The sequence below is a fragment of the Polypterus senegalus genome, chromosome 1 (assembly GCF_016835505.1).
Source record: "Polypterus senegalus isolate Bchr_013 chromosome 1, ASM1683550v1, whole genome shotgun sequence".
In the NCBI taxonomy this organism is placed as follows: domain Eukaryota; kingdom Metazoa; phylum Chordata; class Cladistia; order Polypteriformes; family Polypteridae; genus Polypterus; species Polypterus senegalus.
This window is the reverse complement of record NC_053154.1, coordinates 314,544,748-314,557,787: the sequence shown is the minus strand read 5'-3', so window position 1 is coordinate 314,557,787 and position 13,040 is coordinate 314,544,748. Positions and strand designations below refer to the sequence as shown.

General features: G+C 41.9%; 1 protein-coding gene across 3 annotated transcripts in view; it reads left to right on the top strand.

Moving 5' to 3' along the window:
- abtb2b (ankyrin repeat and BTB (POZ) domain containing 2b) overlaps positions 1-13,040 on the top strand; it is a 335,934-nt gene that overhangs the window by 232,083 nt on the left and 90,811 nt on the right. For all 3 annotated transcript variants that reach the window (XM_039736333.1, XM_039736323.1, XM_039736315.1), the window contains exons 6-8: positions 3,346-3,435; positions 3,857-3,958; positions 5,779-5,875. In XM_039736333.1, coding sequence (XP_039592267.1) covers positions 3,346-3,435; positions 3,857-3,958; positions 5,779-5,875 — 289 coding nt within the window. The remainder of the gene's footprint in view (positions 1-3,345; positions 3,436-3,856; positions 3,959-5,778; positions 5,876-13,040) is intronic.

Sequence of the window (13,040 nt, the reverse complement as noted above, 5' to 3'; positions counted from 1 at the left end):
GGTTTGAGTCGCACCATTTAACAAAGTCTTTGATTAGCTTCCTGTACTCCTCCTCTCGCCCACTCCTGATGCAGCCCACAATTGTATTAAAAATAGTGGCATGGTGAATGTAGAAACTGTTGAAATAATCTGAATGCATGGAAACATTTTGTCAAGTATATGTTTGTAACTGTTACACTGGCTACTCATCCACATTATTTAGAGGATAGATTTTATTCAAAATAACGTAACGAGTGGTGGCTCTCAGGCTAGGGATCTGCACTGGCAATCAGGAGGCTGCCGGTTTGAATCCCGTAAATTCTAAAAGGGACTCTGCTCTGTTGGGCCCCTGAGCAATTTCCTTAACCTGCAATTGCTGAGCGCTTTGAGTAGTGAGAAAAGCGCTATATAAATGCAAATAATAATTATTATTAATTATTATTAACAGCATAGTGCAAGTGTTTACGGATTAGCACAGTTGGGTGACAGGCAATTTTAAAAAACAAAACCAAAGTCATACAGCAACCCAATGGTTCTGAATAAATAACCAATGTTATACAGGGTGAGGCAGAAAGGACAGACGTCTTTGAAATGGCTAGAACTCGCCACAAGGTGGAGTGACAGGTGTGCGGTAGGTGGCGTTAGGTTCACAAAGTCTTAGCATTTTTTTATTTTCTTTTTAGTTGAAGCATTGGAGCCATGGCGTTTTTGCGTACGACTGTTTTGTCAAGAACAACCAATCTATTACCGCAGTTCAGCGTGAATTTCGTTGCCATTTCAATATCCACAGAAATAAAGCTGTTCCCGCTCATAACACTATCCTACGTTGGGTTAAAGCACTTCGTACACGAGGTACACTAATGAACAAAAGACCGCCGGGGGCTACACGAACGGCACGTACCCCTGAAAATGTGCTGCGCAGTCCAAGTCGATCTGCTCGGAAGCATTCTTCTGAACTTGGCCTCAGTAATCGTTCGGTAAGGCGTATTTTGCATTTAAACCTGCATTTCCATCCCTACAAATTGTCACAATACTTTTTCAGTATGAACTCAAATCTTTCAATAAATTTCTTTGTAAAAAAAAAAAAAAAATCAACAATTTTGTGATTTTGTAAAAAAACGTCCGTCCTTTCTGCCTCACCCTGTACTGCACACTGCCTAAAGTTGTTGCCGCTATCCAGTGGAAGAAAAACGACTTTTCTGTTTTTTTCCTTTTTCATTTGTTTGGGCTGGGAAATTCTGCTCTTCATAATCTCAAGTCAACGAAGAAAACATCTGGAGTTTAAAACATATCTTAAGAATGAAACACCTGTAAAGAACATTGAACAGTTCTATAAAACAAATATGTTAATGCTTAAACCACATTGTATACATTTCCTGAAAAGCATGGCAAAATAAATACACTGAATATTTAGATAGATTGTAAGCGCTCAGGAGAACGGACAGGCATCCCCGCCAGAATCAAGGAGGATTTCTCGTCTGGCTGGGAAGCCATAATGGAAGGATGGCCAGATTGTGGATACTACCCAGTGGGGATGCCTAATAATTTCCATCATGGCTGGGATGCTGGAAGGAAGAATGAACTGGTGAGAGCTGGAAGCCAGGAGCCATTCATTCCCCAAATTAATAGGTGGCAATGTTCCTCACAAGTTAGTCCCACTTTGCACACCTGTAAGGTTGTAGGGGTCCATGGGTGACAATAGAGGGTGCTGGCTGGAGGAGGACCTCCCTGGTTTCTGTATGACCCGGAAGTTCTTCCAGCAAGCCACAACGTGCCACCAGAAGTAGTCCTGGGTCCAGCTTAAAAGGAGCCCGCTGCCATACTTTGAGCAGTCAAAGTCGGAAGGCAAAGGTCAGAACTCACTTAGTGGACGGAAGGAGGCGAGAGATTGCATCGGTTTTGGAATCGGTTTTGGCTATATTTATTGTAGTTGGATTAAAAATCTGTTTTATTGAACCTGAAGTTGTGTTGGGTCTTGTGTGTCTGGGGAGCTCAGTGGTGCCTCCTACTGCTCACAAGTTAGATACAGTAATCCCTCGCTATATCGAGCTTCGACTTTTGCGGATTTTAAATGTAAGCATATCTAAATATATATCACGGATTTTTCGCTGGTTCAACAACAACAACAACAACAACATTTATTTCTATAGCACATTTTCATACAAACAGTAGCTCAAAGTGCTTTACATATTAAAGAATAGAAAAATGAAAGACACAATTATAAAACAAAATAAATCAACATTAACATCGAATAAGAGTAAGGTTCAATGGCCAGGGGGCACAGAAAAAACAAAAAAACTCCAGACGGCTGGAGAAAAAATAAAATCTGTAGGGATTCCAGACCATGAGACCGCCCAGTCCCCTCTGGGCATTCTACCTAACATAAATGAAACAGATTTAGGGTTCTCACGGAAGGGCTTGATGATGATGATGGTCACGTAGACTTCTTCCTTTTAATCCATCCATCATTGTTGGAGCAATGTTTCGTGGATTTCTGCGGACAATGGGTCTTTTAACCTATGCTACATGCTTCCTCAGTTTGTTTGCCCAGTTGATTTCATACAAGGGACGCTATTGGCGGATGGCTTAGAAGCTACCCAATCAGAGCACGTATTACATATTAACTAAAACTCCTCAATGATATACGATATGCTTCCTGCACGGTGCTTGATTGTTTGCTTTGTTCGCTCTGTGTCTCTCACTCTCTCTGCCTGACGGAGGGGGTGTGAGCAGAGGGGCTGTTTGCACAGAGGATACGGACGCTACTCTAAAAAATGCCGCTTTATCGCGGTTCTTTGCATACTTAAAAGCCCAAAAGCACGTATTGATTTTTTGATTGTTTGCTTTTCTCTCTCTCTCTCCTTTGAAGAGAAGATATGTTTGGATTCTTTTAATTGTGAGAAAGAACTGTCATCTCTGTCTTGTCAAGGAGCACAGTTTAAACTTTTGACTAAAGGGTGTTATTTCATGTCTAGAGAGCTCTAATAATGTTAACAGTGTGGGAGAGTTTATAAGGGCTTAAAATATATAAAAATAACCATACAAAACATATGGTTTCTACTTCGCGGATTTTCACCTATCGCGGGGGGGTCTGGAACGCAACCCTCGCAATCGAGGAGGGATTACTGTATACTTATTCTTATTATTTTTTACCTTTGGATGTGCATATTTTACCAACACATTTTATACAAATTATTTGTGGTAAAGGTTCAGACTTGGTGCACTACTTTTGCGGGTTTTAGAGCTGAATTGTTATCAGAAACGTCTGTTAGCATCAGATATACACGTAAGTGCTTTACTCTTTTTGTTGCAGTTCTCCGGTCTCTGACTCTTGTGGTGTTGCTTCTTGTTTTCCTCTCTTTATAGGGTATGACTCCTCTGATGTACGCCTGCTCAGCAGGAGATGAAGCCTTGGTACAGATGTTGATTGACGCTGGAGCGAACCTTGATATTGCAGTGAGCATCTGTTATTTTAGTCCTTAATATATGTTAGGATAAATTGTATTATGAACTTGAGTGCTATGTCTTAAAGGATTCATTTGCTACAGTGCTACCAGCAGGAACATCAATATTGCAAAGTCATTTAATTGTTATTTTCCCAATGTTCTTTGAATAATAGAACATGTTTCTGAATACACAGTTATCAGTTGACCTGTTTTATATGTTAGCAGCTGATACAATGCGGTATTACCTATATTAACTAATAATTTAATTTCTAAAATGTGCATTGCAAGTAACAACTAAGCAAGAACTTAGAAATATTTTAGCACTTATTAAATTTAACAGAGTAAATGTAATAGATAGTTCAGGTTAGCTTTAGAAGGCAATGTTTAATCACTTCTTATCTGTTTTTAATTGAGTATATTTTTTTTATCAGGTTCCAGGTTTTTCACAGAAATACCCATCTGTTCATCCAGATTGTCGTCACTGGGTGGCTTTGACATTTGCAGTTCTACATGGGCACATTTCTGTGATTCAGGTAAGACTAAGTCCTGTAGTGCGGAAAAGATCGAAACGTGAGGCCAACAACACTTTAACCTTATTATTAGTGGTAATATTGTTCTCTTTTAATTAATGATATGAAAATTGTGCTTCTGAGTTTCAAATCCAGTTACAGTGGAACCTCGAGATACAATCACCTCTGTATACGAGAAATTCAAGATAAGAGGAAAGTATGAGCGAAAAATTGGGATCTAAATACGTACGAGCATTGGCTCACGTAACGAGCAACGAGCCAGGCTGTGGTTATGCGTGACGCGTTTCCCAATCCGCCTCGACTCAGGGAATCACCCAAGCTGACGCTGCCAGCCCGTCAGCTCACTCAGTGTTTCTTGTTCTCCCGTAGCGTGAGGATCTACGCGTTTGTGCGCTTGTGATTTTATTGTTTCGCTGTAGCAGTTCGCCGTTTAAGCGTATCCAAAAATATTGCGGACATGCAGACGGAGAATAGGAGACAATTGCCCTCAAGAGGAGTACTAGGGTGTTGTACCGTGTTAGCCATTATGAATGTAGAGAAAAGCCAAGCAAAATGACACCTTTTATGGCCTAACTTAAAAGATTACAATATGCAAGCTTTGATTACATCTTGCCTGAAGAAGGCGCCTGAGTTGCCTCGAAAGCTTGCATATTGTAATCTTTTTAGTTAGCCCATAAAAGGGGTCATTTTACTTGGCTTTTCTCTACCCTCAAGAGGAGAGAGAGAGAGGCGCGCGAACGAGCGAGATAAGGAGAGAGAGAGAGAGAGAGAGAGAGATAAGGAGAGAGAGAGAGAGAGAGGGAGGTGCCACGAGCAAGGGAGATAAGGGGAGAGAGAGAGAGAGCGAGATAAGGAGAGAGAGAGAGAGAGAGAGAGAGCAAGAGAGATAAGGAGAGAGAGAGAGACGAGCGAGCAAGAGAGATAAGGAGAGGGAGACACGCACGAGAGAGAACCATCAGCTCAGTTATGATCACGTGACGCTCAGCAGACAAAGTGTATCCTCACTTATTTATCAGTGTTATTTGTTAGGAAAATTGATTTTTATGTTGATATTTTTGGGGGTGCGGAACGGATCAACTGGATTTCCATTATTTTCAATGGGGAAGTTTTGTTCTAGATACGAGAAATTCGCCATACAAGCTCAGTGCAAGAGGAGACCATTGAGTCCATCAAGGCCACTTGTTTAGTTAGTAGCCAAGCCATCTCAATATCTTATCCAGATTCTTCGGTTTTTGCTTCACCTACATGACTCAGTAGTTTGTTTCAGATCCCCTCAACTCTTTGAGTGAAGAAGTGCTAGTGTTCAATGTACTTCCCCCTAATTTCCATCAGTGTCCTCAAATAAATGATTCCCTATTTAATCAAAAGAATTCTTCTAGATCAGCTTATCAAAGCCTTTGAGAATTTTGAAGGTCTGGGTAAGGTCCAAGCACAGCCTCCTGTTAAAGTCTGAACAAGTTTAAATTGTACAATAATTGTAACAAATTTTTGCCCCCATCATTTATTTTCAGAATGTTTACAATGAACTCTTAACATTTTATTTGCTTAAATTTCATGTTGTCTTAATGCTAGTGCACCATTAATACAAGCTTCTTTCATCATATATTGCAATTAAATAATGTACAAGAATCTGCATTACTGAACTATATTATAAGGATGTTTTTATCTTGATGGCTGTTCTGTTGAGATTGGAGTTTGACCCATGAATCTTTAAATCTTGCTAATGTCTGCCCTTGAAAAAATTGTATTGATAAAGACCTACATCACGCTGATTAAGATACATTTCATTTACTGCATTTCATCTTTGTCTTTTTTGAACTCAGCTCCTTTTAGATGCTGGTGCCAATGTGGAGGGATCAGCCATTAGCAATGGGGAGGAGAGATATGCAGAGACTCCTTTGCAGCTGGCATCTGCAGCAGGTGAGCATGCTTCTTCAACCTTTTTTTCATATTGTAACACTAGATGGCGCTATACCAGTGCGTAACCCAACACGCAGACACTGACCACACGTTTTAAAAGAACCGAGAAGTTGTATTAACTCTTTTAGGGCGGATGTCGACTTTTGTCACAATTCAGGGGTAGAGGACGGTAATCATTGTAGTTCCAGTAAGAACAGTACGCTGCTATGCTAACAACAAGCCATGGGTTACAAGTGACATCAAAGGCCTTTTGAACCAGAAGAAAAGAACTGTTAAAGGTGGTGATCAGCATGAGCTCAAGAGTGTGCAGAAGGAACTCCGAGTCCAGCTCAGGGCGGCGAAAGAGCAGTACAGGAGAAAGCTGGAGCATAAATTGCAGAACAACAGCATGAAGGAAGTGTGGGATGGGATGAAGATTATCACTGGCTGCAGCTCGAAGCGGGGTGCCGCCATCGAGACAGACGTGGAGAGAGCAAACCAAATGAACAACTTCTTTAATAGGTTTGATCACAGTAACCCACTCTCACCTCGGAGTACTTCATTCTTCATTCTCCATCCATCCTTCTGCTGATACCAGCATAGGTGAGACATCCCCACCCACAATTACAGCAGCCCAGGTGAGCAGAGAGCTGAGAAGACTTCGTGCCAGCAAAGCAGCGGGTCCAGATGGAGTATCGCCACGACTGCTGAAGGCCTGTGCGTTGGAACAGGGGAGTCCTCTACAGCGCATCTTCAACCTGAGCCTGGGACAGGGGAGAGTCCCAAGGCTTTGGAAAACATCTTGTATCACTCCTGTCCCAAAGGTATCACGTCCTAGTGAGCTGAATGACTTCCGGCCTGTTGCTCTGACGTCACATCTGATGAAGACCATGGAGCGGCTGCTGCTTCACCACCTGAGGCCGCAGGTCCGTCACGCCCTCGACCCTCTGCAGTTCGTATACCAGGAGAAGGTGGGAGCGGAGGATGCCATCATCTATATGCTACTCTGATCCCTCTCCCACCTGGACAGAGGCAGTGGTGCTGTAAGAATTATGTTTTTGGACTTCTCTAGCGCCTTCAACACCATCCAACCTCTGCTCCTTAGGGACAAGCTGACTGAGATGGGAATAGATTCACACCTGGTGGCATGGATCGTGGACTATCTTACAGACAGACCTCAGTATGTGCGTCTCGGGAACTGCAGGTCTGACATTGTGTTCAGCAGCACAGGGGCGCCGCAGGGGACTGGACTTTCTCCGGTCCTGTTCAGTCTATATACATCAGACTTCCAATATGACTCGGAGTCCTGCTACGTGCAAAAGTTCGCTGACGACACTGCTATTGTGGGCTGCATCAGAAGTGGGCAGGAGGAGGAGTACAGAAAGTTAATCAAAGACTTTGTTAAATGGTGTGACTCTTGTGAATTTCCCCTTGGGATTAATAAAGTATCTATCTATCTATCTATCTATCTATCTATCTATCTATCTATCTATCTATCTATCTATCTATCTATCTATCTATCTATCTATAATATAGTGCCTTTTCTATCTATCTATCTATCTATCTATCTATCTATCTATCTATCTATCTATCTATCTATCTATCTATCTATCTATCTATCTATCTATCTATCTATCAGCTGTAACTCTTTGACAAAACTCGCCATTACATTTTCGTTGCACTCGGTTTGTTAGAAGGAAAGTTCGCTTCATTGCTTTGACGTCAATTCCCAGCACGTGAGAAGAGTAGCAAAGATCAAACAGCCTCTAAACTGGCATCAACCAAAGCAAAATACTTGGTGGACGAGGTTTTGAGATTATCACTGAATCAGACTCTGATTTTGATGCAAGTGATCTGGAGATGGATAATGAAAAGGGGTACCAGCATCAGCTGATTGGTCCCCAGCTCATCGTGGTGCTGAACACATTCATGTACCTGATGAATAGGGCCCACGATTTACCGTGGCCCGCAGAATTAAACTCCACACCGCAGAATTTAGGGTTTTGCAGCGGTAAAACGCCACGCCGCAGAATTAACCTCACTGCCGCAGAAAATACCAACTCTGAATGAAATCTCACCATTTGAGGCGTATTGATATTAGTTTGATTAGTTTTGATTACTTCTTTAAGTTCTTTCTTTAGCCTATCGCATCATCTCATTAATATCTCGTTCGTTGCTACTGAAATTGAACACAGTGGAGCTACAGTCCAGTTAAAGAAGCTGCCGGTGTTGCTGCAAAGTACTGATAAACCTAACGAGTTGGCAGCTGAACTTGAATTTGTATCTGTTCACTGCCAGCCAATTATAAACACTCTGACTTCTTTTAAGGCACAGTCATTCATGGCTGTCGATGTCTACAACAAAGTGTCTGACTTACTGCCTTGCCTGAAATCGTTCGGATTTCCAATTGCAACCAGCAGCTGTGAAGATACAAAGCACAATGCTGCTGCTAAACTTGAAGAATATTTTGGGTGAACCAAACAGCCGGCAATAGACTTATTCAGATCTGTAAGAATATTTGATCCACGGCAGCTACCACTCTTATCAAAGAATTTTGCTGATCATGCACCATCAGTGCCAACAATGATGGCTGCAGCAGATGAATGGCAAGCTTATCTGGACACACTGTAGCATCTCGTGAAGCAATTCCAGCTGATATCACTGCTTTTTGGCGTGCCTTAGAGGACAGACTGCCTCGCTTAGCAGCTCTTGCTAAAGTTTACATTGCGTTGCCGATCTCCTCTGTTGATGTGGAACATTCGTTCTCAAAATATGGATCAGTGTTGTCACCACTGCGATATTCTCTGTCACAAGAAAACCTACGAGCTTACAGTGCCGTTTTCTTCAACAATACGTAAACAATAACTTTAGAAACATTATTCGATAGTTTGTTGAGAATAATATTATGCCTATATACAGTACAGGCCAAAAGCAATGATTTGAGGAACCAAACAACCCAGTAAAACAGGGGTCCTAAATCACAGTCCTGGAGGGCCGCAGTGCCTGCAGGTTTTTGTTCTTAGTTGCTTAATTAGAATGCAATTCTTGGCAATAATTTAATGGCTTGTTAGGGCTTTAACTCTGCAATGTCCAGTCATTCTCATATCCTAGGTCAGGGGTGCCCACACTTTTCGGCTTGCAAGCTACTTTTAAAATGACCAGGTGGAAATGATCTACCTACATTAAAAATTATATACCTGTATACAGTATATATATATATATATATATATATATATATATATAGATATATAGATATATAGATATATATATAGATATATAGATATATATATATATATATATTTGCAGCTGGAGATCCACAAGGGAGAAAATGAATCACGTATCAAAAGTAGGTTTTTATTCCTGAGCTTTCAACCCCTGCCAACGGTCTTCATCAGAGGATAATACTTAGACTTACAAGAATCAAAGGCAATATATAAAAAAAAAAAAAAAAATTACGTTGAGAGGGTTTCGGTGGCCGAGTGCCTGGTTTGGGTATTGGGTGTAAAGTCTCGTTTATTATGAATAAGTTCTTCTTAAGTTTGCATATGCTGGATTTATGTCCACGTGTCTGTTGATGGCGTTCTCATTTGATAACCAACTTTGATTCTTGTAAGTCTATGCATATATATATATATATATATATATACATACATATAATACAGGCCAAAAGTTTGGACACACCTCCTCATTCAATGTGTTTTCTTTATTTTCATGACCATTTACAGCGCTCCATCACTCTCCTTCTTGGTCAAATAGCCCTTACACAGCCTGGAGGTGTGTTTGGGGTCGTTGTCCTGTTGAAAAATAAATGATCGTCCAACTAACCTGACTTCTGCACAACACAACTGCTGGTCCCAACCCCATTGATAAAGCAAGAAATTCCACTAAATCACCCTGATAAGGCACACCTGTGAAGTGAAAACCATTTCAGGTGACTACCTGTTAGATAGATAGATAGATACTTTATTAATCCCAAGGGGAAATTCACATAATCCAGAAGCAGTATACTGATACAAAGAAACAATATTAAATTAAATAGTAATAAAAATGAAAAAAATTAAAATAAAATTAATGTTCGCATTTACTCCCCCGGGTGGAATTGAAGAGTCTCATAGTGTGGGGGAGGAACGATCTCCTCAGTCTGTCAGTGGAACAGGACGGTGACAAAAGTCTGTCACTGAAGCTACTCCTCTGCCTGGAGATGATCCTGTTCAGTGGATGCAGTGGATTCTTCATGATTGACAGGAGTTTGCTTAGTGTCCGTCGCTCTGCCACAGATGTTAAACTGTCCAACTTTACTCCTACAATAGAGCCTGCCTTCTTAACAAGTTTGTCCAAGTGTGAGGCGTCTTTCATCTTTATGCTGCCACCCCAGCACACCACCATGTAGAAGAGGGCACTCGCCACAACCGTCTGGTAGAACATCTGCAGCATCTTACTGCAGATGTTGAAGGATGCCAACCTTCTCAGAAAGTATAGTCTGCTCTGAGCTTTCTTACATAGAGCATCAGTATTGGCAGTCCAGTCCAATTTGTCATCCAGCTGCACTCCAGATATTTATAGGTCTGCACCCTCTGCACACAGTCACCTCTGATGATCACAGGGTCCATGAGGGGTCTGGGCCTCCTAAAATCCACCACCAGCTCATCGAGAGAATGCCAAGAGTGTGCAAAGCAGTAATCAGAGCAAAGGGTGGCTATTTTGAAGAAACTAGAATATAAAACATGTTTTCAGTTATTTCACCTTTTTTTGTTAAGTACATAACTCCACATGTGTTCATTCATAGTTTTGATCCCTTCAGTCATGAAAATAAAGAAAACACAGTGAATGAGGAGGTGTCTCCAAACGTTTGGCCTGTACTGTATGTTTCAGCATCGTTTGCCTAAAGCAAATCTGTGGATTAAAATGTGCGGATGTGAACGCTTTGATAAACCTATTTGATTAGTATTACGAATTATGATTGATTATTATTAAGGATTAAGAATAAGAAAAATTGCATTTATTTTGCTTGGGTTACGAATTAGACTTATGGAGTTCTGCTACTGCATTTGCCACGCCGAATATAAAAAAACATGCTGCGTAATTTACGATTTCTTGCCGCGGTAAATCGTGGGCCCTACTGATGAGCCTTCAGCAACGTTCACCTGGGAGAACCTCTGCTTACAATGACAGGCTGAATCTCACTGCGACTGCCACCACCACCCACCTTCCACGTAAAGACAGCCCGGCAGCAAGCCCACTGTGCATCCCAGCTGTCCATCAAGCCAACCTCCCCAGACAGTCACACACAGCAGCAGACGTTTTACATTGATTTAAAAAATATTCAGCCCTCAAAGAGTTCATTTCTTCTTTTAAATAAATAGTGCTCAAAGCACCTCCGCCACAATAAACAGGCCAGCAAGTACACTGATAATAAACACAAGTAAATCACAATTCTCTCCTCCACACCTCCCAGCAAGCTCAGTCCTCTACTTCCCAACTCTGGTTCTCTTGCTGGTATCCCATCAGTCCTTTAAATAGTCCTTGACCCGGACATGCTTCTGTCCTTCTGACCACGTGACTGGCTGGCACTTTCGGGTCTAATGAAGAACTGACCTTTTCTTCAGCCCGGAAGTACTTTGGGGCTTCCGTCCATCATACTCCTAGGCTATAAGGAAAGGGTGACTCCCCAGGTCCTTTGACAGCTCCCCCTGGCAGCACCCACTGCACCCAACAGGGCTGAGAAACTGAACTGCAAGTCCCAGGATGCCCTACGGTAATTCGGGGCTCCGCTACACTCCAGGGTAGCTGCCATCATGCGTTTTGGGGGAGGCAGGGGCGTCCTGGCCAGGCTGAGCTGCCGGCCATCCATCACAATATATATAAATGAAGTCATTTTTCTTTTAAGCATATTCAATAGATACAGTACACAACAGAGAAATGTGGAGACGTTTTTGTTTGACAGAAAAAAAAAAAGCACCAAAAATACCCCAAACCTCCCCGTTGCCCATCCTGAAAGCCTTGAGAAATGGTGAATTTTAAATAAAAGGAGAGAATAAAACAAAGAGGGACAGCAGTCCTGCAGTCAGCCACCCGATAGAATAGACTGAAGCACAATGATAAGAGCTAGTGAACTACATGATGGGGCAACCCCACCCAGCTCCTGGTGAACTGAGCTGCACTATGCCATCTCTGAGTTGTACAGCTGGGTGAGTTGTTGACCCGCGAGGCGGAAAGTTCAAGAAGCACTGAGGTTAAAGAAGGATGCCCTCCAGTGAGATGAAGTGACAGAGTCGGGTGATCTCTAACAGGAGGCCAGCGGTAGTTTTGCAGCAGTTGTAGCTGGAGAGATGACCCTCTGCTACAGTACAGAGAGGGAGAGCGTGGAGAAATTCAAAAAAGAAAGAACCTTCGGTAATAAGAAACATGCGCAGAAAGAGATTAGAACCAGAGAGAAGCAACTGGGGACACTGCCAGAACATGTGGAAGAAGGTGTCAGGGGCATTTAAGGGACAGTGATGACAAAGAGAGTCTGGAGCCAAGCCATTTAAGTGGTGCTTGCGAGGCATGATATACAATTTATGTGTAATGTCAAACTGGACGTACTAGTAAATGAAGTTTTTGGATGAATTTTTTACACTTCTGAATATAGAATTCCAGCACACTGCTGTATGGGAAAGAAGATCATCAGACCATGGAAAGAGATAGGAAGTTTTGTGCAGCAAGCTACAGAGAGAGGATACATGTTTGGATTTAGGGAATATGTAAACTGCAGAGGTATACAGTGGGCGATGGAGGAGGAGAGAAGTGATAGAAATTCCACATGTTCTAAACACACAGACCTCGACTGGAGATAAAAGAAAAAGCAGGAAACAGGAATGGCTGGAGTGACTTGAGTCCTGAATCATTGAAGACAACAGCATTTATTTCTGTAGCACATTTTCATACGCAGGATGTAGCTCAAAGTGCTTTACAAAGTGTTAAAGAAATAGTTAGGCATAGATGTCAATTAAAAAAAAAACATTTATTTTCTAATATTTCAAAAATGTAGTCTGTTAACACCCACCAGTGGAGTTGGTCAGTTTTTGGGAGGAGGAGAATATTGTATTCAATGTAGGAAGTCACTAGATTCACTGTTTGATGGATGGGAAATGTTGCATGGTGTGACCAAAAGGGGATGCCATTGAGTCCCAAACCCAAGACACTA